This window comes from Acanthopagrus latus, chromosome 6 (assembly GCF_904848185.1).
Source record: "Acanthopagrus latus isolate v.2019 chromosome 6, fAcaLat1.1, whole genome shotgun sequence".
NCBI classification, from domain to species: domain Eukaryota; kingdom Metazoa; phylum Chordata; class Actinopteri; order Spariformes; family Sparidae; genus Acanthopagrus; species Acanthopagrus latus.
The window spans coordinates 30,799,113-30,822,745 of NC_051044.1; the positions used below are offsets into that span (position 1 = coordinate 30,799,113).

General features: G+C 40.1%; 1 protein-coding gene across 2 annotated transcripts; it reads left to right on the forward strand.

Annotated features, from left to right (window-relative positions):
- Positions 1-9,296: 9,296 nt before the first annotated feature.
- Positions 9,297-20,714, forward strand: LOC119020579 (helicase with zinc finger domain 2-like). Of its 2 annotated transcripts, XM_037100020.1 has the most exons (12): positions 9,297-9,773; positions 10,041-10,116; positions 13,953-14,067; positions 14,144-14,296; positions 14,390-14,534; positions 15,667-15,810; positions 17,652-17,844; positions 18,641-18,787; positions 18,956-19,165; positions 19,330-19,486; positions 19,845-20,012; positions 20,089-20,714. In XM_037100020.1, the coding sequence occupies exons 3-12, from the start codon at positions 13,989-13,991 to the stop codon at positions 20,208-20,210; spliced, it is 1,518 nt and encodes a 505-aa protein (XP_036955915.1). In that variant the 5' UTR covers positions 9,297-9,773; positions 10,041-10,116; positions 13,953-13,988; the 3' UTR covers positions 20,211-20,714. The 2 variants fall into 2 exon arrangements, with proteins under 2 accessions (XP_036955915.1, XP_036955916.1); XM_037100021.1 differs by lacking the exons at positions 9,297-9,773; positions 10,041-10,116 and having other exon boundaries at positions 12,753-14,067; positions 19,845-19,966.
- Positions 20,715-23,633: the final 2,919 nt, after the last annotated feature.

The following is a 23,633-nucleotide window of genomic DNA, read 5'->3' on the forward strand; positions in this document are numbered from 1 at the left end:
TTTAGAGAGAAGTGGTGCTAGGCATTGCTATGCTCTAAATACAAAACAACTGGTTTAGTATAGATGTATGAATTCAAAGTGTTTGTCATGACTTTTACTGGGGCTGCCCTCAGCCTTTCAAGGGCACTAGGTGGGTTTGGTTTACACATTGAGCCTCATTTATAAAAACAGACTCAGCACCCTGAGTACCCTGCCCTCGCCCTGAGACAAGGCTGGGATTGGCTCCAGCAGCAACTACCCGTGACCCCATGGAAAGGGATAAGCGGTTACAGACCATGACATGACATGACATGACTTCAGCAAAGAGCCACATACAGGTACTTATTCATAAAACCTCACTGTGATGTCAAAATGAGCTTATCTTTGAGTAAGTCTAGACTGTTTTTCCTGCTGATTATGTCAGAGTGTTGCAGTCCGCACACACATATGGCGTTTTTCCACCAGCAGGTTTGGCACACTAGGTCAAACCCAGCCACAATGATTTGCCCATTGACATGACCAGTTTTACTGCGCTGAGTTGAGCCAAGCAACACTCAACAGCAGAGCCAATCCATCCGGCCCCACCTCCAAATCGGGCTGTGGTGACATCTCACGACTAGCACGTAAAATCGTGATAACTTGACCAATTTATTTCGTCTTAATTTTATTATTCAGTCAGCTCGGGGGCTCATATCTTCTAACTTTATTTAAGTTATGAACTCTTACAGAAAGAGATATCAATATTGTCATATTTACACGTGTCCAATAGAAATTAATCTTTATAATAAAGATGTCAGAATGCTAAAATATAGACAAGCACAGATCACTTAATGAATCAAGGTGAGAGAGGTTTGTACTGAGAATTGTATCATGAGGCTAATGTCAAATTATTTTCATTGACCGATAGATAAACCATCTATGAAGGGTCAAAAATAGAAGGCTCCTGTGCTGGACCTTCAGCAGGATTGATCATGAATGGATGCACGTACACAGCCTCACAAAATAGCATTTGTTAAAATAGGAAGCTTGTGTGGGAGGGGGTGCCTGGACATACCCCAAAACTCACCAAACTTGGAATATAAGTCACACCTGGCGAAAAATGTTATAATCTATTGTCGTCCTGAATTTCCACCACTAGGTGGTGCTGTTATTAAGGAAAGTGCGTTTTGGCTAATAACTCCCATATACTTTGTTGCACATTCAAAAACCTCATATTGAGGTGTTCAGTGCACTGTGCTGAGTCTCGTGGTATAGGCCACGCCCATTTTCGCCTACCATTAGGATTTTTAGGGCATCTTCTGATGTTATAATGGGTGTGTATTGCATGAGCTAGAGTTCATGACATCATTGCTAGAGTGGAGAGCAGCCAGAAGAACTGGAGAAGAAATTCTCTTCAGCTTGATTTGGATCCCAAATTTCAGATGTAGAACTTACAGTTAATTTTGAGCCTAAATTTCTGGAGGAGAACAGAGGGTACCTGTTTTGTCTCTCGCTCTGGTGTCCTCATTTTTCACTCTACAGAAAAAAAAGATATCATAGAGTTCATCAATGTCTCCCGTGACTCAATATATAAATATTTTCGCGATAACCATTACATTTTTTTTCAAAAATGGCAGGAGTTTGGGAGGTGTTTTCCCATTCATTCTTATGGGGACATTTTCTACTTTGCCTCAGTTACTGCTCGAGCAAATGTGCAGCCACAGAAACTCTAAGAAAGGTCTACAGGTCAAGGTCCAACAGCACCCTCTACTTGTGCAAAGACAACTAGCAGTGAAGGACAGTCAGGACATGCCCAGTCAGACCCGTCAGTGAGCAGACCATGTGAAGCTGCATTGACTTTGTGTGTGTTACCCCCCTGCTTCTAGTTATGGATAATTTGATCACTATTGCAGTTTGTGTTATTTTACATGGAAATATGTTGTGTGAGTTTGAGTTAGCTCAATTAGCCTGTGTCTCACTAATAGTTAGCTGCACTTTGCTTGCACTGCAGCTACATTTGGATTGTGAGGACTTAACGATGCATATTTCATTTAAGATGCCGATTTTGCAACTCAGTCTATTTGTTGTGATTGTGACCATACTTATTGTTGATAGAGTTTAATGGTCAAATTAGTTATTGAGAATAACAGTCAGTCTGTAAAGCTATCATGCTGTTTAGAATGCATGGCCCCTGCTAATGTTTTGTTGGACATTGTACTGCTTATTCCAACACTGATAATATACTGCATTCAGCTTTTCATCCTTTTCAGACATTCTTTAATACTGACAGGAGGAGCAGCCCACCAAATGAAAAACTTGAACAAAGGATGTTGCATGGACAAGCCCGAAGGCAGCATGCCCTGACGCGTGTGGACTGCGAGGGCCCGTTCATCGCTGCTTGCAGCTTTAATTTTATTTCGAAGTTGATTGTCAGTAATGATTAGGTCCACCCATGATCCCGTCCTGAGCGGCTGTGATTGGACAATTTGGTCTTTGTTAGTTTGGTGCTGATGAAAGTCTCAAAACAAAAAAAGTTCCTTCTGTGCTCCTCATTGACCCTGTTTGCTGGGTGGCCGATTTCTTCATCAGCGTTGGAAGCTTAAATGCCAGCATAATGTTATGCTGCTGTGTTGCCGGTGCAAACTGCTATCTTTTCATCGAGTTGAGTAACAACCGAAAGTTAATGGACAAGTTATTGAAATTGAGACATATTTTATTTTTTGCAGGAGCATTTGACCTCTTCCCAGCTATGATCGCCATTTGATTTCACCCTATGTGTCTTTCACTTCCAGGCTTAAAGAAAGATATGTGTTGATATTTTATAATTAAAAGTGGGCCGTCAGGGCCTGCAAGGCCTTCTCTGCTGGCCTAAAAATATCTGAATCACAGACTGATGTTAATTATATTTTGTCCATGAATACGTATTAAATAATTCCAAATGGTCTGTCCGCTTCCTTTCATTGCTAGCCCCCTGGTTGCGCTGCTTTCAGACGTGCATTTAACCAATCACATTTCAGCCACTATTTGTTGCCAGGGTCAAAGAAATCTGCCTGGAGGCCTTCACAATCAGTTCTGCGGGCCCTGTAGCATAAAATAAATGTCGATCAAACTGTTGCTTCAACCAATCAGATTTTGAGTTGGCGACACCAAGGCCCTCTAGCAGGCGTACGGAAACGTCAGCGTATTCACACGCTTTGATTGGATAGTCAGAGAGTGTACTAGCCAGAGCTAGCAAACTGCATCTGTAGCGAGCTGCACAAGCAAAGCTATTGTTGTGTTGATTTAATAGCTGTTTTGTCAACCCACAATGGCTGAAGGAGGAGAAGAAATGGATTTGGTTGCAGATTTACTGTCAAAGCCATTTTCAAGACGGGCTTTTCAAGAAAAGCTGGACATTGTTAAGCAAGGTCGGGCAACTCCGAAGCTAGCAAGCCTGTCACAACCGGGAAAAGGATTTGTCCGCCACTTTCAGTCCACTAACTACGAGCGGTACTCCTGGCTCACAGGCTCTGAGGAACGCTGCAAGTTGTATTGCTGGGAGTGCTTGTTATTTGCCACTGATCGACATGGTGTTTGGAGCCACACTGGATTTGTAAATTTGACTTGCCTAACCAAGGCAGCAACAAGGCATCAAAGCACTGCCGGACACTTACAAGCAACGGTGCTTTCCAAAACTTTTGGGGAAACCAGAGTAGATCTACAGCTGAGTGAGCAAGTGCGCAGGGAAACGGAGCTCCACAACGAAAAGGTGAAGAAAAACAGGGAAATCTTAAAAAGACTGATAGACTGGGTCATTTTTTTGGGCAAGCAGGAACTTTCATTTCGGGGGCACGATGAAAGCGCTGGATCCAAAAACAGAGGAAACTAAGTGGAGCTTCTTTCTCTCATTGCTGAGAGCAACACGGATTTACATTACCACCTGTCCACTAATAAAGTGTTTAGTGGGACGTCGGGCAAAATACAAAACGACCTGATCACTGCTATTGCTGAAGTGATGGGGGAAGAGATCAGCAGGGAAGTTAATAAAGCACCATTTGTCTCTGTTATGGTGGATGAGACGACAGACGCCAGTAACGCAGCGCAGCTCGCACTGGTTCTGCGTTATGTAACGGACACAGGTGTCAAGGAGCGGTTTGTCAGATTTGAAGATGTTACCAGTGGGAAGAGAGCCGATGACATTGCAGGTTTTATCATCCGATTTTTGGTGGAAAATGAATGTCTGGGTAAAGTTGTGGCACAGTGTTTTGACGGCACAGCGGTCATGTCTTCTGGATTCAATGGGGTGCAGGCTAAAGTTAAGGAGAGAGCACCTTTGGCTTTATTCATACACTGCTATGCACATCGGCTCAATTTAGTATTGACTCAGGGGGCCTCAAAGCTTAAAGAATGCAAGATCTTTTTCGCCCACCTCAATGGCCTTGCTGCATTTTTTTCTAGATCGCCTCGGCGCACGCAACTACTGGACGAAATCTGCCAGCGACGTCTCCCTCCAACACGGTGGCAGTACACATCCAGAGTGGTCAATACAGTCTTTGAGAAGAGAGATGCTCTAAAGGAACTGTTTCATCACATTCTGGAGCATCATGACGAGTATGATGAGGACTCTGTGCACTGTGTTGATGGATTTAAAGCACGTCTGGATGATTTTGAGTTTTGTTTTTTGCTTCACACATTTAATGGCATTTTTGAGTACTCAGATGTGCTCTTTCAATACTACAGGACAAAAAACTGGATGTACAGTTTTGTCTGGCAAGGGTAAAGGAGTTTTGTGACACCGTTGAGCGAGAGAGGAGCCGATACGAGGAAATCTACGAGGCTCCTGAACGCACCGCGGGCGCTCCGAGCGCACGAAGAGGTCCAGCGCAAGATCCTCGCGCGCACTACCGCCAACTCCACGGCAGGATTCGGGACAATATTATTTGCCAGACACAGACCAGATTTCAAGACCACGAAAAACTGATCTTTGTCACCCTCCTCGACCCCCAGAAGTTTGGTCAGAAATTTCCCGCATGCTTTTCGATCTGCCTCGGCTAAGAACAGAACTGACTGTAATGTATGCCATGGATGATTTTGCAGGAAAATCTCCCACTGATCTCCTTGAATTCCTTCAGCAGAAAAATCTGAATGAGAGCATGAGGCAGCTATACACATTTGTGTGTTTAGCGGTGACCATCCCCGTGTCTACTGCTTCTGTTGAACGGACATTCTCAGCCCTAAAGCGAATTAAAACTTATGCCAGAAATACGACAGTTAGTTTATATGGCTAGCAGTCATGAAAATAGCAGTACTAGTTGAGCTGAGCTTTCCACCCTGAGTGTGATATCAGAGTAAAATGGCGGCCATGTGAATATGGTATGGTATATATAATAAAGGTGAGGACAGTGCTTTGCATTCCCCCTGTCGGACAAGACTGAAATGGAATACAACTTTTCGCTTTGTTGTCTGCATTGTGGTTTGATTTTAATGTGAAAATGTACCTATGTTGCAATGAAAAACAATGAAGTTGTTAGGACAAGATCTCTTTCTTTGTTTGATTTGATTCAATTCAATTCAGGCATTGTAAATGTTTCACAATAAGGGAGCTCCAGGAACACCTCAGAAAACAACAACAAAAAGTATATAACATAAATCTTACTAGATTTCATGTATTCTTCAACCTTTTTTAAGCCACAGTATAATTTGCATTTGCTTTGGAATGTACTGTTAAAATTGCCATTTTATCCTAGACCACAAACATGCGAGTATGGCAACAAGTGCCCTAAAGCTCACTCTGTGGAAGAACTGCAGGAGTGGATGATGCGTGCTACAGAAGAGAAGGAGATCAGAAATAACATTGAAGCCCAGGGTCTCATGTGCTATAACGAACTGCTCTTGGAGGAAAACAGAAACAGCAGTAATGAAGTGCATATTGTGAGTACAATATTTTGTGTCATTTTGTTTTAATTTAATTCAATATTGTTAAATGTCAGGATGTGCCAGGTCTCAGTCAGTTGAGAGGCACACCATGTTCTCACAACCTCCCAGTCTGTCTCAAGGTCATAGCAAACCAGCAATGATCACTAGTCTGTTTTACACATACTTCAACAAGGGCTTACATCAACACTGCCTGTGTTTTGTTCATACTGACAAAGCAGCACCAGTAGAAGGCTGCTGCAGGAACCAGAAGCTTATCAGTCTGTGATGTTTCCAGTCAGGATGCTGTCTATTGTCCCTAAAAGACAAACTTTAACATAGATGTCATCTTGCCTCTGTTGTAAAATTAAACAGTCCCTGATTCCACCTCTATAACTTTTATACAGATGGTGAGGTGGAATAACAGCACAATATTCCCACCTTGAAAATGGGCTATAGATATCAGATACCTAAATACAGCTGAGTAATTTTTTTTAAATATCCATCAATTTTCTCCATGAAAATGTTGTGAAAATATTCATACTGCTTTATCTCTGAATGTTAGAGAAAGTCAGAAAATGGATCTGTCCCTCTATCTGGATCTGCACCAAAATTAACAGAGGTCTATTCTGGGCTGAGACCCATCCTCCATGCGATTTTCATGGACATCCAAACAAACAAAAACAAACATAAACATTAGGTATTTCCATCAAGTGCTAAGTGAACAAATGCACATGTCAAAGACACTGATGTTCTTTGGTATTTTGCTTCACTTTCATAAACTTTAGTGGAGATCAAGATGCCAAACCGGATGTGGACCTAGTGCATTGTGGGTTTTTTACTTGATTACATTTAGAGAAAAAGTACCAAACTGGCTCTTCATCACATACAGAGGTATCAAAAAGTATTTAAAGTAAGTAGTATTTTAAATAGTTATGTTTTTAGAGTTTGTAACTTTTAAGAGAGCTGGCCAGTTGATCAATGCATTCAGTAGTCCTTCAGCCTACTACATAACAATATTCTGATTTACTGTTTCAAACAGATGTCTGAACAAATTGAAGATGTCAACATTTCCTGTGATGAAGATTTAACTGTGGAGTGTCAACAGGTAAATGCAGCACTGCAATGGAACTTCCAAGTTGAAACAGAGGTAAGACTTTTATGATATGGCAGGGAACATTGTTACTTTTCCTGTCAAAAGCCAAAATGTTCAGCTGCTGAATATCTAACTTTAAGAAATGCCCTGGTCAGAGGGTGTGCACGTTCTGGGGACAAGCACTGATCAAAATCTGTGTGCCTTACTGTTTGGTGTGTGTGGAACTGGCATGTCACATATTTGCTCATAACCCTAGACGCTTTTAAGGAAATGTAATAACTTGAGAGATGGTGCACTATCTCTTGAACATACACACCAAATGCAACTTTAGTTTCAACTGATGTTGCTGTTTGAGCTGCTATATTCTTTAAATTGTTTTTTTGATTCAGGTTCCAGAAATATTATAATTTTGTCATTGTATGTTTAATCACCATTTTTCTTTACAGAGACAACTTGTGCATGTGGCGCTGCTGAAGCAAGAACCTGGAGCTTCATTCACCCTTGTTGGCGACAGCAGTTCTGTGCCCTGCATCTGTTTTCATTTTCGTCCTTCACATATACATTTTAAACAACCAACTACGGAGTATGCTTTGGACATAATTTAACCTTGTCAAAGACGAACACAAATTTTAGAATAACATCATTTCTTACTCCAAGTTTTAGGGATGCTGAGCCCTTTTTTAGGGGTGCTGGCCTCGCCCATGGTACACAGTCTGGTATGATGATGGCTTCTCAAGGACAAGTGTTCTGCACTGTCTCATTTCCTTGTAATCTAACACCAGACACCCCTGAGGGACAGGTACTAAAACGAAGCATCCAGTCTGGCCTGATAGCCTCATTATCTTCAAGTGGCCAAAACTCCAAGGTGTATGAAGCCATTATTCTGCAAGACAAAACAAGTGAGAACAAAATGTACTTGCAACTGTCCAAACAATGTTGCGTTGATTTTGCACTCAGAAGCAATGAGTTGTACCGAATGGAGGTGCAGTTCCAGAGCTTTTGCACCATGCACAAGGCTGTAGACCTCCTTCCTGATACAAAGAGAGTGTTACCAGACCTTAAAAACTGTGGAGTTCCTTTGAATAGCATCCACTATGAGAAGCTGAATTCAAAGCAGAAGTCAGCAATTGACTTTATCACAGGGAATTTGAGCATTCAAAACTTTTTGGCACCACTCCTCATTTATGGACCATTTGGAACTTGGAAAACATTCACCCTTGCTACAGCAGCCAGAGAGCTTTGTACACAGCCTGACAAAAAAGTGCTAATTTGCACCCACACCAACAGGTAATATTTACTGTTGAAAATGTATTCATTGAAACGTCAGTTTTTAAATCTTGTGTCACTTTCAATGTGGCAGTCTAGGTCAAAGGTCCAGTGTGTAATATATGGAGTATTTAGCAGCAGGGAGAAATATTTATTACGGTCGGTTGCAGTCTTTAACATCAGTCTTACCTGTCCAGCAGAAAGCAGGGCACTTCAGCATCCATCTGCAAACATTTTTCTACCATCAGAGATTTCCATCTTGGAAAGGCAGCTCCAATGTTTAGCATCTTGGAGTTTTCGTTCAACAACGATTCACACTCCTGTGATTTCTCATGTACAAACTAAGAATGATCATTCATCCTTTATCAGATTGTGGTTTCAGACTTTTCACAATACGGATTGTTTTGTTAGAAACAACAGCCGCTTCTTCTCTGTCTTAGACCCAGTCATTACCGATGGCCATGTGAAACGCAAAAGGCCCTCACGGGGCAGGTTTGTCTGTTCTGGGCAACTGTAGAAACACGGCAGTGCAACATTGCGATCTCCATGGACGGAGACAAGCTCCCTACAAAGATATAAACAGCTTATTCTAAGATAGTGTAAACAGAATGACTCATTTGCAGGTGATTATACACTGATTAAAACATTCTGCCTTGTCTGTTCTGCTAGATGCCACTACATATTACACACTGGACCTTAAAGGTCTTACAGCTGTAAAGAATTTTTAATACAACAGCATTAACTTATTATTTTTGCTTCCTTTCAGTTCTGCTGATCTGTACATCAGTGATCACTTCCATCCATTCATTGTCAAGAAAAATGATGGAATGAGTCCAATTCGGATTAAAGCAAACAAACAAGGGAGTGCTTTGTTTGCCACAGATGAGATTACTTTGAAATACTGCCCTTTATCAGAGGATGGACAGTATTTTCTACCACCTACAAAAGCTGCCCTAGATAGCCACAAAATAGTCATAACGACCACAACTATGGCAAGACACTTTCATGACCTAAAGCTCCCAGAGGGATACTTTACCCACATACTTATTGATGAAGCTTCTCAGATGCTGGAATGTTAAGCCTTGATGGCCCTTGATCTTGCTGGGCCAAACACTAGAGTTGTCTTGGCTGGAGATCACATGCAAATGGGACCCAAGCTTTTCTCAGTTGATGATCATCACCGTTCAGATCACACACTTCTTAATCGTTCCACTATTATCAAAGCCAAACATGTGATGCTGCCCAGAACAGAAGAATCATATTCAGTGAAAACTACCGCTCAACTAAAGAAATTGTGGAGTTTGTGTCCACCAATTTCTATGTTGGTAAGAATGATATCATCAAAGCTATTGGAAATATTCCGGCTCCTGCAAATGGCCATGCCCTAAAGTATCACCATGTTCAGGGAGATTGTCTCTTGGACACTGTGTCTATGTCTTGGTATAACAAAGAAGAAGTTGCTGAAGTGGTTGAAGAAGTGACAGAGATTCTGAAAAACTGGCCATTGGCCTGGGGGACCAAGGACCAGAGATCAATCTGCGTTCTCTCAGAGGGATCTCAGGTATGTTAGAACATTGCAGTTATCATCTATCTATCTATCTATCTATCTATCTATCTATCTATCTATCTATCTATATGTACATATATATATAGATACATATAGATATATATATATATATATATATATATATATATATATAGATATATATATAGAGAGAGAGAGAGAGAGAGAAAGAGAGAGAGAGAGAGAGAGACAGAGAATGTATTAGCACTGTCATTGTGATATTGTCAGAGTTGTAATAATCTCGGTTGTTAATATGGTTTGTAGGTGCGACACATTAGGGCAACACTTTCGAGGAGAAGTCTTGCTAAAGTCCACATTGAGAATCTTGCCAATGTACAAGGTAATGCATAGCTTGAAGAACTCCTGCATGATTATACCATTATGTTAGACTTAAAGGATGGCTAAACTCAAACAGCGACTATTCACCTTCGCCTATTGACCTTTTGTGTATATTAATGTCATTTTACATAATAAGTGTTGTGCCCATGTGTCAACAGGCAAACAGTTCAGGGCAGTCATAATGTCATCTCACCTGCCTGGGCTGGAGCTATTTAATGATGCCCATGTGTTAAACACTGCACTGATTCGGGCTCAGTCCCACGTGGTTGTGGTTGGAGATGCTGCTGCTCTCTGTTGCTTTGGTAAATCCTCAGGAGTCTGGAAGAGCTTTGCAGACCATTGTATCAGCAGCAACAGTGTTGCACCAAAGCATTTCACCAAAGATTTCTTTGAAAATGATGTTTTGGAAACAGCACGGTTTCAAAAGTCTGACCATGTGGATGAGAGCAACAGTCCCAGTGATGCAATTCTTCAAGAGTTGAAAGATGAGTATGAACAACTAAAAACAGAATACAGGACAGATGAAGACAATTTGGAACTTGAAGACATCAGTCACCACGAGTCAAGATCATCATACAATATCACTGATGTTGACACAGACTATTTGGAGTCACGTAGTGATCAACCAGAGACATTCGAGCAGGGAAAGTTGGTCAGGGAATCACATAACACAGGTTATGTCATACCATTTGAAAACCCCAACAAACATATAAGCATTAAGGGAAGGGCAAACCTGGGTAAGGCCTTCACCGGAGATGAAGTGGTTGTATAAACAGCAAAGGTGGTCTGCGTCACCATGGAAGCAGAATCAGCCCGTGTTCTTGTGTGCTTGCTTGAGGATCATAGCAAACCAAGACAGAATTCTGAAGACAAATTTGTTAGGAGGATGATGATTCCCCTTAAAAAATCTGCACCGAAGGTATGCATACTGATCAGCAAGTCAAGACGCAACTTCATTCCAGTATGGGAGCAAATTAATGGACAGTGGACAGTTGAAACATGGGAACATCTCAGTGAAGACCTCAAACAGAACAATGTATTTGTGGTGCGAGTGATTGGCTGGAAAGAACATTGTTATTTTCCATTGGGTAAGGTTGTAGACATCATTCAAGTCGGAAGATCTTTGAGTGATGGGCTCAGGATCCTGAATGAAGAATTTCATGTGCCACCTACTAAGTGCACATCAGACCAGGGTTCTCTGAGACTGATGAAGACGAGACTGTCAGACAGGACTTACGTGAGGTGATCACTTTCACTGTTGATCCACAAACAGCAGAACACTTGGATGATGCCATCAGTGTCAGGGGAATTGGAGAACAATATGAGTTAGGAGTCCATATTGCTGATGTGGCAAGTTATGCGAGTCCAGGTTGTAAATTAGATGAAAATGCAAAACAGCGTGGTGCAACATATTACTGCAGAGGGATCAAAAGTCTTATGTTGCCCGAAGACTTGAGCACTAAACACTTAAGTCTTCTGCCAGGGAAAGATTGCAGGGTGGTTTCATTAATGTTTAATATAAACAAGCAAACACATGAAATAATTGGAACGCCCAAATTCCAGCTGTCACTGATCAAGTCAAATCGGAAGTTGTCTTATGAAAATGCAGAGAACATCATCTCCGAAAGATACAGAGAGAGACCTGCATTTGACAAAGTAGAAGACCGTGTCACAGTAGCTTATTGTTTTGCAAAAGCTCGATGGAAGAGTAGACTTGTGGACTGGGCTTATTCTCAAGCTGATCGTAAGAGATTGCCTAGAAAGTGCAAAGCCAATCTAATGATTGAAGAGCTGAGTGTGTTATTCAATACACTTGCATCTGAGCAATTGATTGAATCAGAAAACAGCATGTACTGCACACCCCTTTGCTGTCAGTCAAAACCAGATCCTGAAAAGCTAGAAAAAATTAAGGCAGCAGAAGTGTGCTGAATTGATACCACTGTCTTTTCATGTACGGCACAAAGTTGACCATGAGGGACAAGCCCCAAACTGTGAACATTTCCGCATACTTACACAAGTGTGGGAAGATATCCAGTCAGCTGCCAGAGAAGATGATATGGACAAAATGGTGGACCTGATTGCTGCAGATGACATCCACCCTCTGCTTCAGCCAGTCACCGATCAGTTCAGAAGGTGCCGTAGCAAGGCTTATGTAATCTGCTCCAACCCCTCTCGAGAAGCACAAGTTGGGCATTATTCTCTGAACATGAAATCTTACACTCAAGCATCCTCACCAATATGGAGGTATATGGACATCATACTGCAAAGACTTTTGCACTCCATGATATGTAAACGGCAGGTCCAATGCACTCCAATGGAGATTTCAAGTTTGTGCAATCAGTTTGAGCATAACATCGAGAATGCCAACAAGTCTGAACAAAAGGCTGAGCAGATCGCCTACGCAGTAGGCATTAAAAAAAGTGCTTCAAAGTTAGGCTTTGTTGTGGGTGCTGAACCCGACAGAGATAACTTTGCAGTGTCATTTCCTTTTAACAAGAACATATTCACAGAGAGTTTGTCAATTATGTACAAAGATTTACAATTGTTGGACCAACCCTTCTACGATAAAGCAAGTAACTGCATTACTCTAACATGGAAAAAGCGGATCTATGTAGTTGACACAATGGAAATCATTGAGCTTCCACTGACAGTATGGAAATCCACAATTGAAGCAATTGATGAAGAAAAATGGGATCATTGTCTCATAATGGCTGCTGATACAAAGCAATGTACCCCTGAGGAGAAAGAGATATCAACAGTACAAAGGGGACATGAGGTTGACATGAACCTACAGTTGCATACTGGTGACACCCTCCAGGTGCAAATGACATCAGAAATAAAAAGGGGTTATCACATGCCTGCTGTTTAGTTGGTGCACATTAAACCAACATTTGAGATCTGTGTGGAACATGTCCACAGCCCTATCACTTGCTTCTCCAGATCTGCAGATGATCCATCAAGGATCCAATACAGTAGCACAGAGGAATATGTACGGATCTGGAAACCATTGTGTGAGATGGAATCTGCTACTAATGCAGTGGATGAAAGTGACAGCATAATCATCGAGAACTTGGTGGTAGACTTCAGTCAAGAGCAGGAAGGAACTCAAACAGGAAGCTTCTTCTTGCCTCTGAAATGGATCGATGAATGGGCCATTGAGTGTAACCTTTCAAGGTGCTTTCTGTGCATACGTAAAAGAAGTCTGAGGCTGGCTTCAACTTTTGAACATTCTGCAGTGGTGGACCCAAAAGAGTTCACATGGGTGGCCCATGGTGTCACAAGAAATGTAGAAAGAAAGAAGAACCCTCTAAATGAAGGAAGCAAAGTTGAGTTCTATGTCAGTCCAGTCACCTGTCGATGGAAACCATTCCTGAATGTGTCTTTCAGAAAACACTTCTTTCACAGTTGAAATAATCCCAAAGCTCCTGTCCGACATGTAAGTTCAAGTAAAATTCATTTTGACCATAGCAACATAACAGTGCTTATAATTTGACTTTTCATACTCTCACATTTGTCTTGCACCAACTCAAGTTTTAATGCTTCAGATTAAGCTGACAATGCACAGTTTATAATTTTTTTTTTGTAAACGGAAAGAAAATGCTGTGGTCAGCATTACATCTGCATGTGATCTGGTCGCGACAATAGCACTTGGACAGCGCCTTCCGAAGGAGGGTATGCCCTTTAGTTTGCAGTAGCGGTTAGATTTTTACTCTTTGTTACATACTAGTCACGACTTTTAAAACAGAACAAATAGTGAACAGTCCTGCAGTGTCTTTAAATTGAATTAACTTTTTTCTTTTGTTTGCAAAAATAATATGTGATTTTTTTTCTTTGCAGTAATAACACAGTGGCAAAGGAGGAAGGGGCTACCAAATGGACTGCCAGACCTTAACCAGAGTCAGTGTGGATAAAACTCTGAACAGTACCTTCACAGTTATACAGGGACCACCTGGTAAGAGCTGAAGTTTTCACCCTGATGCCCTATATTTTATACAAAGGCTTAAGCCAATTTTCCAGTGTACTCTTAGGAACTGGAAAGACAGTAGTGGGTGTCTACATTGTGTACTGTTTCTCTAAGCTGAACTCTAAGAATCCAAGGAAAGTTGATGACCCAAAGGATGAAAACAAGAAGCAAGTTATTCTCTACTGCCCATCCAACAAGTCTGTTGATGTTGTTGCAGGCAGGTTACCTTGTTACTCTGCTTAAATTTCAGCTGCATTTCTTTCGGTTACCATACTAAATGCTGTTTTTGTCTTTCACTTTTGTTACACAGAGTACCTGTTAAGGTTTGGGGACATTCTAAGGCCCCTCAGGGTCTACAGCCAACAAGTGGAGATGCTTGATTACCCATTTCCAGACTGCAACCTTCAGTTTTGCCAGAGGACTCTTCGCCAAGAACGTGCCAAACCAGAGCTCAGGTATCATAATCACATCAGCTGATGAAACTAGGTTTTGAAACTTACCCTAGACTAACATAGGCTTATTTGATATGGTTTTGGGAGCATCACTTTGCATCACCGCATGCGACAGGACCAAAACCCATATTCCGGTCAAATAAAAGATTTTGACAGACGCATTCAGCTTGCCCTGGAGAAAAAAAAAAAACTCCTGCGCATGACACTTGCCCTTGAAGAAAAAGAAGAGCTCCTATGCATGCGACTTGCCCTCACAAAAAAAAATGAGCCAATGCATTAAACTTGCATTTGAGGAAATAAAAGAGCTCAGACGCATTCATCTTGCTCTTGAGGAAAAAGAAAAGCTCAGATGCACTGAACTTTCCTCAGAGGAAAAAGAAGAGCTTCTGCGCATTCCACTTGCCCTTCAGGAAAAAGAAGAGGTCCTATGTGTCACAGCTCGGTGAGGTTGTCTTGTCTTTGGGATCTGTCTTGTGAATTCATGTTTTATTTTGAAAGTAACTCTCCTCTCGTTTCAGATCATGTACCCTTCCTCCTGTGTTCCTGGTCTGACGTCATCCCTAATCCCTGATTGTCTGCACCTGTGTCTCCCTCCCTCATGTGTATAAAGTCTGTGTCTTCCCGTCTGCGTCGCCTAAGTATTTCGTCGTCTCGTCATGTACCCAAGCCTTGACTCACAGTCTTGAATTCTCGTCCTGTTAAGTATTGTCTTGTTTTGTTTTTCTGTATTTGACCTCTTGAGAGAGTGATTTTGATTTTGTAAATTTTCCGGTTAGGTTTTATGTTTCAGTTTAGGCCATTTTGTAGTTGTTTCTTTTCCTCCTTTGGGAGCGCTTTTTGTTGTAATTTTTTGATATTTGATAGAATAGTATATTTTTCATAGCCTTGTGCCATCCTCTGCGGAGTGACTTTTCTTTTGTAAGTTTCATATCTCAGATATTTAGAATAGTGTAGGTTTTCCTCCTTCGGGAGCGTCTTATGTTTTTGTGTGTTTTGTGTTTGTTCGTCTTGTCTGTCCTCAGAGAGTTTCATAGCTTTTCATTTATCATCTCATCTGAAGAGTTGCGAATCAGAAAAATAAAACTTGATTCTACTTCTGTCCAATCTGCATCTGAGTCCTCTCTTTTGTCCCAAGTCTGACACTATGCATCGAACTTGCCCTTCAGAAGAGGGCAGAGCTCCGACACATTCAACTTTCCTTTGAAGAATTAGAGGACCTCCAACGCAGTCAACTTGCCCTGGAGCAAATAGAAGAACTGACTGCTGTAGATGTGAAAGAGTAAGTTTAAATGCACTATTGTTTAAAAATCTTAAAACTACAAACATTTTTAATAGTCATCAATTAGTCAGCGGAAGGTTGGGGATTCCAAACTACTAACTTCTGATATTGGTCTTATGACTTGGTCTTGCAAAATAGGTGAAACTAGATAGAAGTTGTTCTGACCTTTTTGTTTAAACAGAATATTATAGTACAGCAATCTTGTGTGAAACTTATGTATCAAACATGATCATATATCATGTTTGATACATGTGATTTCATGTAGGATAACTTGTCTTGTGAACAGATATTTTACATATTCTACAAGTTGTTAGCTTATCTCAGTCATCAGATTTAAGATTAGACCACTACTACTTCTTTGCCTGAACATTCTCTATTGCACTCAACCTTTCCATCTGACTTTTCTGACTCCCACTGCTCTTTCAAATTGCACTACTCAATGGTTTCAAGCATTTTCAAGTCAAAAGAGGTTTTGCAGTCACAAATGTAACATTCAAAATTGCTGAGTTACTCTGTAATCAGGCCTGTGTAGGAAGTTTGATTTACCAATAGAAATTAGGTTAGATCTTTTTCGACAGACGTATAGAAGTATGGGGCTTTGAAAAGACAGATACCTTAGAGAGAATTCATCTGAAATTCCTCAAGCATCCATTAAAAGTTAAAACATCAACCTGTAATAATAGAATTTATGAGGTGTTAGGGATATACCCATTATGTCTTACTATTAAAAACTGAGTCATTGGTTACTGGTGTAGTATGATGAAGGGGTAAGTGTTGGAATCACTGTACATATTATCACTCTCTTATTTTGTGTTTTGCAAAGAGTAACTGTTGCTGAGTCAGCTTCTTGTCTGCATAGAGAAATCACACACTTGCTACTATAGCGAGGCCACGAACTCCCTGTGCAGCTGCTTCATAACTAGATAAGAGGAACCTTGACTATGTCCTACTTTGAAAAGACAATATTAGCAAATGCATGTGCAGAGAAAAATAAAGTTGTGCAAGAGTTAACCACAATGACCTTTTTGTAACCATCCTAAGGAAATAAAAGGAGAACAGGGAGTGTGGCAGAACAGTTTGGAGCGTGAGACAGTGCGCACACTCTGTTCTCCTTGCAAGTAAAACTGATCGCCTGATTGACGTTTTTTCTCTGTCTAGTCTTTGTTTAACGAATGTTTTGGGTGTTTCAACCTGACAGTAAGAAACAAAATTTGGCGATGTATAACTTTTATTATTTTTTTTTTTAATTTCACATCACTGTAACAAAAGTATTACCATGTTTAAGATCTGTTAAGCAAACATAAGACAGGTGTGGGTTTTCATACATTTGGTCTGCTCAGAAATGTGATAGTATTTAATGGCTGAAATTTACAGTGGAACAGAGGTTAAAAGACAAGTCTTTGCATTATGAACTCCATTGAAGACATACCAAGGATAAAGGTAAAGGGGGAGCATTTTTGGGTACTGCCTTGCCTCTCTTTAAATAACTTTGCTTGTACTGTCAAGCTCGTAATTCATCTCTCATTTTGGGATCTACCTCAGGTATGTTATGGAGTTACGATTGGATTGGATCAACGATTAAAAGTAACCGTTGGCACACTGATTAGCTATAATAGTGGATGCATTCTCAAATACAGTCACCAATGGTTGTTTCAGAGTGTGCAGAGCTTTCTTAGTGTATGTGTGTATATATCTATCTCTATCTATCTCTATCTATATATCTATATCAATAATAATGAAAAAGAACTTAAAGAGTACATTTCAAAGCAGATTTCAGACATCATTTTGAATTTGAGGAACCTTCTTATAGCTCTAACTTTATGAAGTGGCTTTCCCCCTAGATACAAAATACTCCTCATAGATGCACGGACATATGAGCTTAAACATCATGACATCATACTGTGCACGTGTACACAGTCTTCCACCCCAAGCTTGACTAAGACAGCCAGTGCACGTCAGATCCTCATTGATGAATGTGGAATGGCCACTGAACCCCAGGCATTGATTCCATTAGTCTGCAACAACCCAGAGAAAGTGAGTTTTTCCATTTAAAATCAATATCCTGCTAATCCTTTCCATTGATTTTGTCCTTAATTTATCTCTGCTTTGATTCATGAAAATGTTTTTCAAAGCACATGATGTTTTTATATTGTACCTTTTTCATTGTCCTTATCAAATATGTAACGATATTATTTCATAGTATGTTTTGTTAGACCATGATGCCAAAGACAACATGTCAGCTGCTAGCAAGGTTGTTCCATCCAACATGGAAATGCATTATTCTCAAAGGATCATTTCTAGTGAGAATTGTAACCAGCCAATAGTTTGGCCAATGACAATAAACCTAAAAGCTGCAAATATTGTCCACAGGGAATGAATTCTTATGTTTTTGATTTACTCCTGATCCACTTGAGGCCCCATCAGGTTCATTATTTCAAGTCCAAGCATGGCTTTATATCTATAAGCTCAACACTTAATTATAATCACGTCACATAAAACCAAAAAATGACTTGGAAAAATTGAAAATCCACTTTAAAGGTGATTTTGTAAATAGGCAGGTAACGTACATGATGAATATCCTTTTCCTATCATATTTCTCATATTTCTCAATAACCCCAACTGTGACTATATAAGAAAAGTGGCTGCTGTACTTTTCAAGTCTTTTCAAGTGTTTCCATTTCGGCAGTGAGTCTGTTAATTGCTTGTCTCATTAACTTAAAATTACAGGTCTTTGGACATTGGTTTCATCATTGCTTAGTAACATTTACAGGATGTTAGTCAATTTTGATTATTAGTTATTCACTTTAATGTATTAGAATGTCACTTTCAGATAGTTTTGATTGGTGACCACAAACAGTTACAACCCATTGTGAAGAATGCACATGTGAAGAAGCTGGGGATGGCCAAGTCTCTGTTTGAACGCTACTATACAATTCATAAGAAAAGGGCAGTGATCCTGGACACTCAGTACAGAATGGTGAGGACAGGACATACACACTCTATCCATGCAGTGTATCATGTATATTAAACAGTAAATTGCATATCTATGTATATATGTACTGACTGTAGCAATACTGTATTACCAAATGTCTGTGCTTAGTATTTGAAATTATAATCAGAAACTATCAATCATGTACCGTCATAGCATGAGGACATATGCAACTTCCCATCAAATGAATATTTTGAGGGAATGCTGAGAACTGGGGTCGAGCAGCCGAGCAGTGTCCTACGAGTTGGAGACAGGACAATGCCAATCGTTTTTGGGGACATTGAAGGAACAACAGTCAGACTTGTTGTCAACACAGCCAAGGGCAATGAGAACTCGAAAGCAAACCAAGAAGAAAGAAACAAAGTGGTACTGTATTGGCCAACCTTGAATATCCCTGTTCATTTTAAACAACAATAATAAAATATGAGGATATAAGCTACAATAGTCATTAACCTGACAATACTCAGTAACGTAATGCTTTAAATAATTTTGAATAACTTTCAATAGGTTTTGGTTTGGTTCTTTTACAGGTTGACATTGCTGAAAAGCTGGTGAAGACTGCCAAAGTTGAACAGCAATGTATTGTGATTCTGTCACCCTATAATGCCCAAGTGTCAGAAATCAAAGATAAGCTGAAGGAGAAGACAATGGATAGAATCACTGTGACCACTATCACTAAAAGCCAAGGTGACTGCAAACTTTATGACAAATGCTTGAGCCACAATGCTCACTCCTCTCAAGAATCTGCACTGTGTCAACACTCAACATGTAACTTTTCCCACTAGTGCTGCGGCTAACTACTGATAAGATAAATGTAGTGAACTGTAAAGAATATTCACAGTTAGGAAAGACTTTTCAAGTGTAATTTTCTACTTTTTAGTCCAGGTGACATCAGATTTTCTGATATAGACACTTTATCTGGCCAGTGTTAGTGACAGTGACTCAATCTGGTGTTTCAGCACAGGTCAGAAGAAACCAAGGACAAACCTTCACTCTGTTGTGTAGCAATGTCTTGTCATGTGATATACAATGTTTTGTCTTGTAGGAAGTGAATGGCGTTACGTCATCATAACAACAGTGTGTTCTCTGCCACGTGAAGTGATTGAGAGTGAACCAGACGGAGCTTGGCCGTCCAAACATCTGGGCTTTGTGGGCTATCCCAACCAGGTAAATCTGGGCATCACCAGGGCCAAGGAGGGACTGTGCATCATCGGTGAGATACTGTAGCTCATCTTCTTTTTGAATATGCTCATATGTAGCTTCATAACAAAGTTTCTGTCCTCTCAAAGGAAACCAAAGGTTGCTCAGCTGCAGTGGAACGAGGAGAAAACTCCTCAGCCATTTCAAGCTTCAGGATGCAGTGGCAGATGCAGACAAGATTTCGGTGCACGGTGCAGTGCAAGATAGCTGAGCTCAGTTGTTTTTAAGAGACTTGATGTCTACAAGCAGCACTGCAGTGTCACAACACTGTATTTTTTTCTGGGACATTGAAGTATCTTTTTGTGTCTTTTTTTCAGTTTTATAGCAGATTTTGATATCATGTGGGGGTTTTTTGTTTTGCTTTTATTGTGCTCTGATTTACATATACTCTTCTCTTTATGTATGCATCTGGAAATTTTACAACTTTGATAAAAATCTGTGGAATTTCATTGTTGTGTTCATTTAAATTCAAAACCTTCAGGAAGTCTGACTTGTTTGTTTTTTTGGATTACTCATTTTTGTATCTACAGAAATTTTGATAAAAAAAATGTGCATTGTGTGAAATTTTATAAAGTGTTCCTCTTTAATACATTCATTGATTTTATATAATGTTTGTACAAATTCACAACAGTTTTACATTTGTTTTATTCATGGTTTAAAGGTTTTTTGTCTCGGCCCTGTTGCATTAAAATAAGTTGATATTCATCACACTGCATTTAATGTCTTGTCTTGCTTATTGTCTTCAAATACACACCTGTTCTTCCTTAAACAGACAACAGTATTTTGATCACTGGTGTGCTGCAGATAATACAAGACATAATTCATTCTGGCCCTCTCACACACACACATTCTCCTCTCACATACATATATTCTCCTTTAACACACATACATTTTCCTTTCACACATATACATTCTCCTTTTACGCACATATATTATCCACATATTTTCATTCTCACGCACACATACATTCTCCTTGCACATATATTTTACTCTCGTACACACATACATTCTCCTTTCAAACATATATATTCTCCTTTCACATAAACATATTTTCACTCTCGCACACACATACATTCTCCTTTCTCAGGGACTCAGGAAGTCACTCTCAAACCAGGAAATACATGTGCTTGCTTAGCTTATCTTAGCCAGACACAGCAAAACTATGCAATGATGCTATTCAAACTCATCGTATTTTCCCAGTTTTTCATTTCGGGAGTAAGTAGCAATGAAAATGACATAAGATGTGGAACAATTGCATGGAGAAGCTACAGATCATTTGTTCATGGGAGGCTGTATGGAGAGCTTCGTGATCACATTCAAACCTTATCTGGATTTCTCTCAATCCCAAGATTTGTGGAAGATTCAAGAAATAGAGAAGCAATCAATACTTTACAGTCCTTCCCCATTAATGATAGTGCCAGAGAATATCTCAATCTGCCTTTTAAGATGTCCGCCGAGTCCTTTATGTATCTGGGTGTAAAAGTCACAAAATCCTATTACAGTCTATTTAATAGTAACCTCACTCCTCTGCTGGAACAATGCAAAGAGGATGTTAAAAGATGGTCTATTCTGCCATTATCTCTTATCGGGAGAACAAATTCTGTAAAGATGAATATTGTACCCAAGTTTCTATATTTGTTTCAGGCGTTGCCTGTTTTTATACCTCAGTCTTTGTTCAAGGCATTTAATCAAATGATCTCTTCCTTTATATGGAAGAACAAATCAGCTCGCATAAGAAAAGAATTTATCGAAAGACCAAAAGGGTTAGGAGGGCTTTCACTTCCAAACTTGCGCACGTATTTTAATGCCATCTCTCTATGGTTAAAAGAGTGGAATGATAGAATCCCTGCATGGCTCCAAATCGAAAAGGCCACAAGCAACCCACATTCACTCCCTGCTTTACTCTGCGCACCCCTACCACCACTAGTTAATAATATCAAGGATAATATAATTGTAACCCAATCACTACGTATCATAAATCAGTTCAAAAGATGTTTTGGTATTCAGAGTATCTCTATTCACTCACCGATAATACGTAACCACCTTTTTCTACCATCCTTAATGGACAGTGGCTTCAAAATTTGGTATACATAGTATTGAAGACCTGTATGTCAATGATACTTTTGCAAGCTTTAAACAATTATCGAAAAAATTTGGTCTAACCAATAATCATTTCTTGCGATACCTACAAATTAGAGATTTCACTCGTAAAAAGTTTGCTAACTTTCCTACATTTCCAAACATAGACCCAATATGCGATAGATGTAAACAGGCTCCTGCTACCTCCTATCACATGTTCTGGTCTTGTCCGAAACTTGTTCCTTTCTGCGCGTCCTTTTTTGAAGTTATCTCTAATGCCTATGCTTATAACATTGTACCTTCTCCTTTGGTTGCTGTTTTTGGGTGGTTTTCAGATCCAACCAGATCTGTCCTTCCTGCTCACTTACAGAGGATCATTGCCTTTTCTTCCTTATTAGCGAGGCGCTTGATTTTATTTAAATGGAAGGCTGTTGCTCCCCCTTCACACCATCACTGGATTCGGGACGTCATGCAGAACGTTAAGCTGGAAAGGATCAGATGTACACTCAACTGTTCCATTAACAAATTCCACAAAACCTGGGACCCTTTAATAACATACTTTAACAATTTACCTGGTCTTGAACTGGATCTGTGAATGTTTGGTCAGTCCTATAATAAGAAATGCCAGGTGCACTCGCCGAATGTGTTTGTTTTTTTGGTGTTGTCTTATTTTTTGGGGGGGGTTTGTTTTGTTTTGTTTTTTTTGTTTGTCTTTTATCTGTCCAGTGTCTAGGATAAGTTTGTTGGGTCTAATGTGTGTTTGATCTGTCTCTGTTGTTTCTCTTTGTGGTTGTTGAGATTATCTCTCTATGGTCATCTGTTAAACAGAAACTAAGATGTTTGTATATGATAAATGAAAAGATACAAATAAAGTGTTAAAAAAAAAAAAAAGAAAAGAAATGATAACCAGCTACATGGATGGATACTGAGCTTTCAGATGCAGATGATGGGTCATCCAGGACAACATCTAGCACACCAGGCACAGTTAAAGTGTTCTCTCTTCAGGAGTGTTATACAGAGTAATATTGGGGGGGGCACCAACATCAAACTCGCCTAGGGCAGCCAATGGGCTAGAACTGGCCCTGAATATAGAAACCTCAGTACGCTGGGGAAATAGCAATTGCTGGTCACATGCATGATCATTAACCTCAACGGTGACAGATGGACAGAGCTTGGATTTGCCATTATGAGCTATTTCCTCCCTCAGTAGAGTCATGTCATTTAGTCTAACAGGATTTGGAATCATTTCTTCTGTTACAGATGTAATAACATCAGAAGTAATTCTCTGCTGGCTGTCATCTAAGATGCTCGTCGATGGACTCTGTGGACATGATCCAGGTGATTAATTAGCAACCATATTGGTGTTAATTATGATGTTATTAGTCGGAGTAATTGGCCGTTTGGTGGCTTGAGACAGATCCGTGCCACCCTCCGTTATCTCATAACCCGCTGAGTGGAAAGTTTCGCCTAAATTAGGTGTCGAAATTAGGGAAGAGAACACCGTCGTTGTCGCCATAGTGCCAACCTCCGCTTGCTGTATGCTGTCCGGTGCAAC

Bases quoted from the DNA above. Each gene is read 5' to 3' on its own strand.
- LOC119020579 (XM_037100020.1), top strand. From the start codon at position 13,989: ATGGACTGCCAGACCTTAACCAGAGTCAGTGTGGATAAAACTCTGAAC. The intron at 14,068-14,143 runs GTAAGAGCTGAA...GTGTACTCTTAG, and splicing joins AGTTATACAGGGACCACCTG to GAACTGGAAAGACAGTAGTG. The intron at 18,788-18,955 runs GTGAGGACAGGA...GTACCGTCATAG, and splicing joins TGGACACTCAGTACAGAATG to CATGAGGACATATGCAACTT.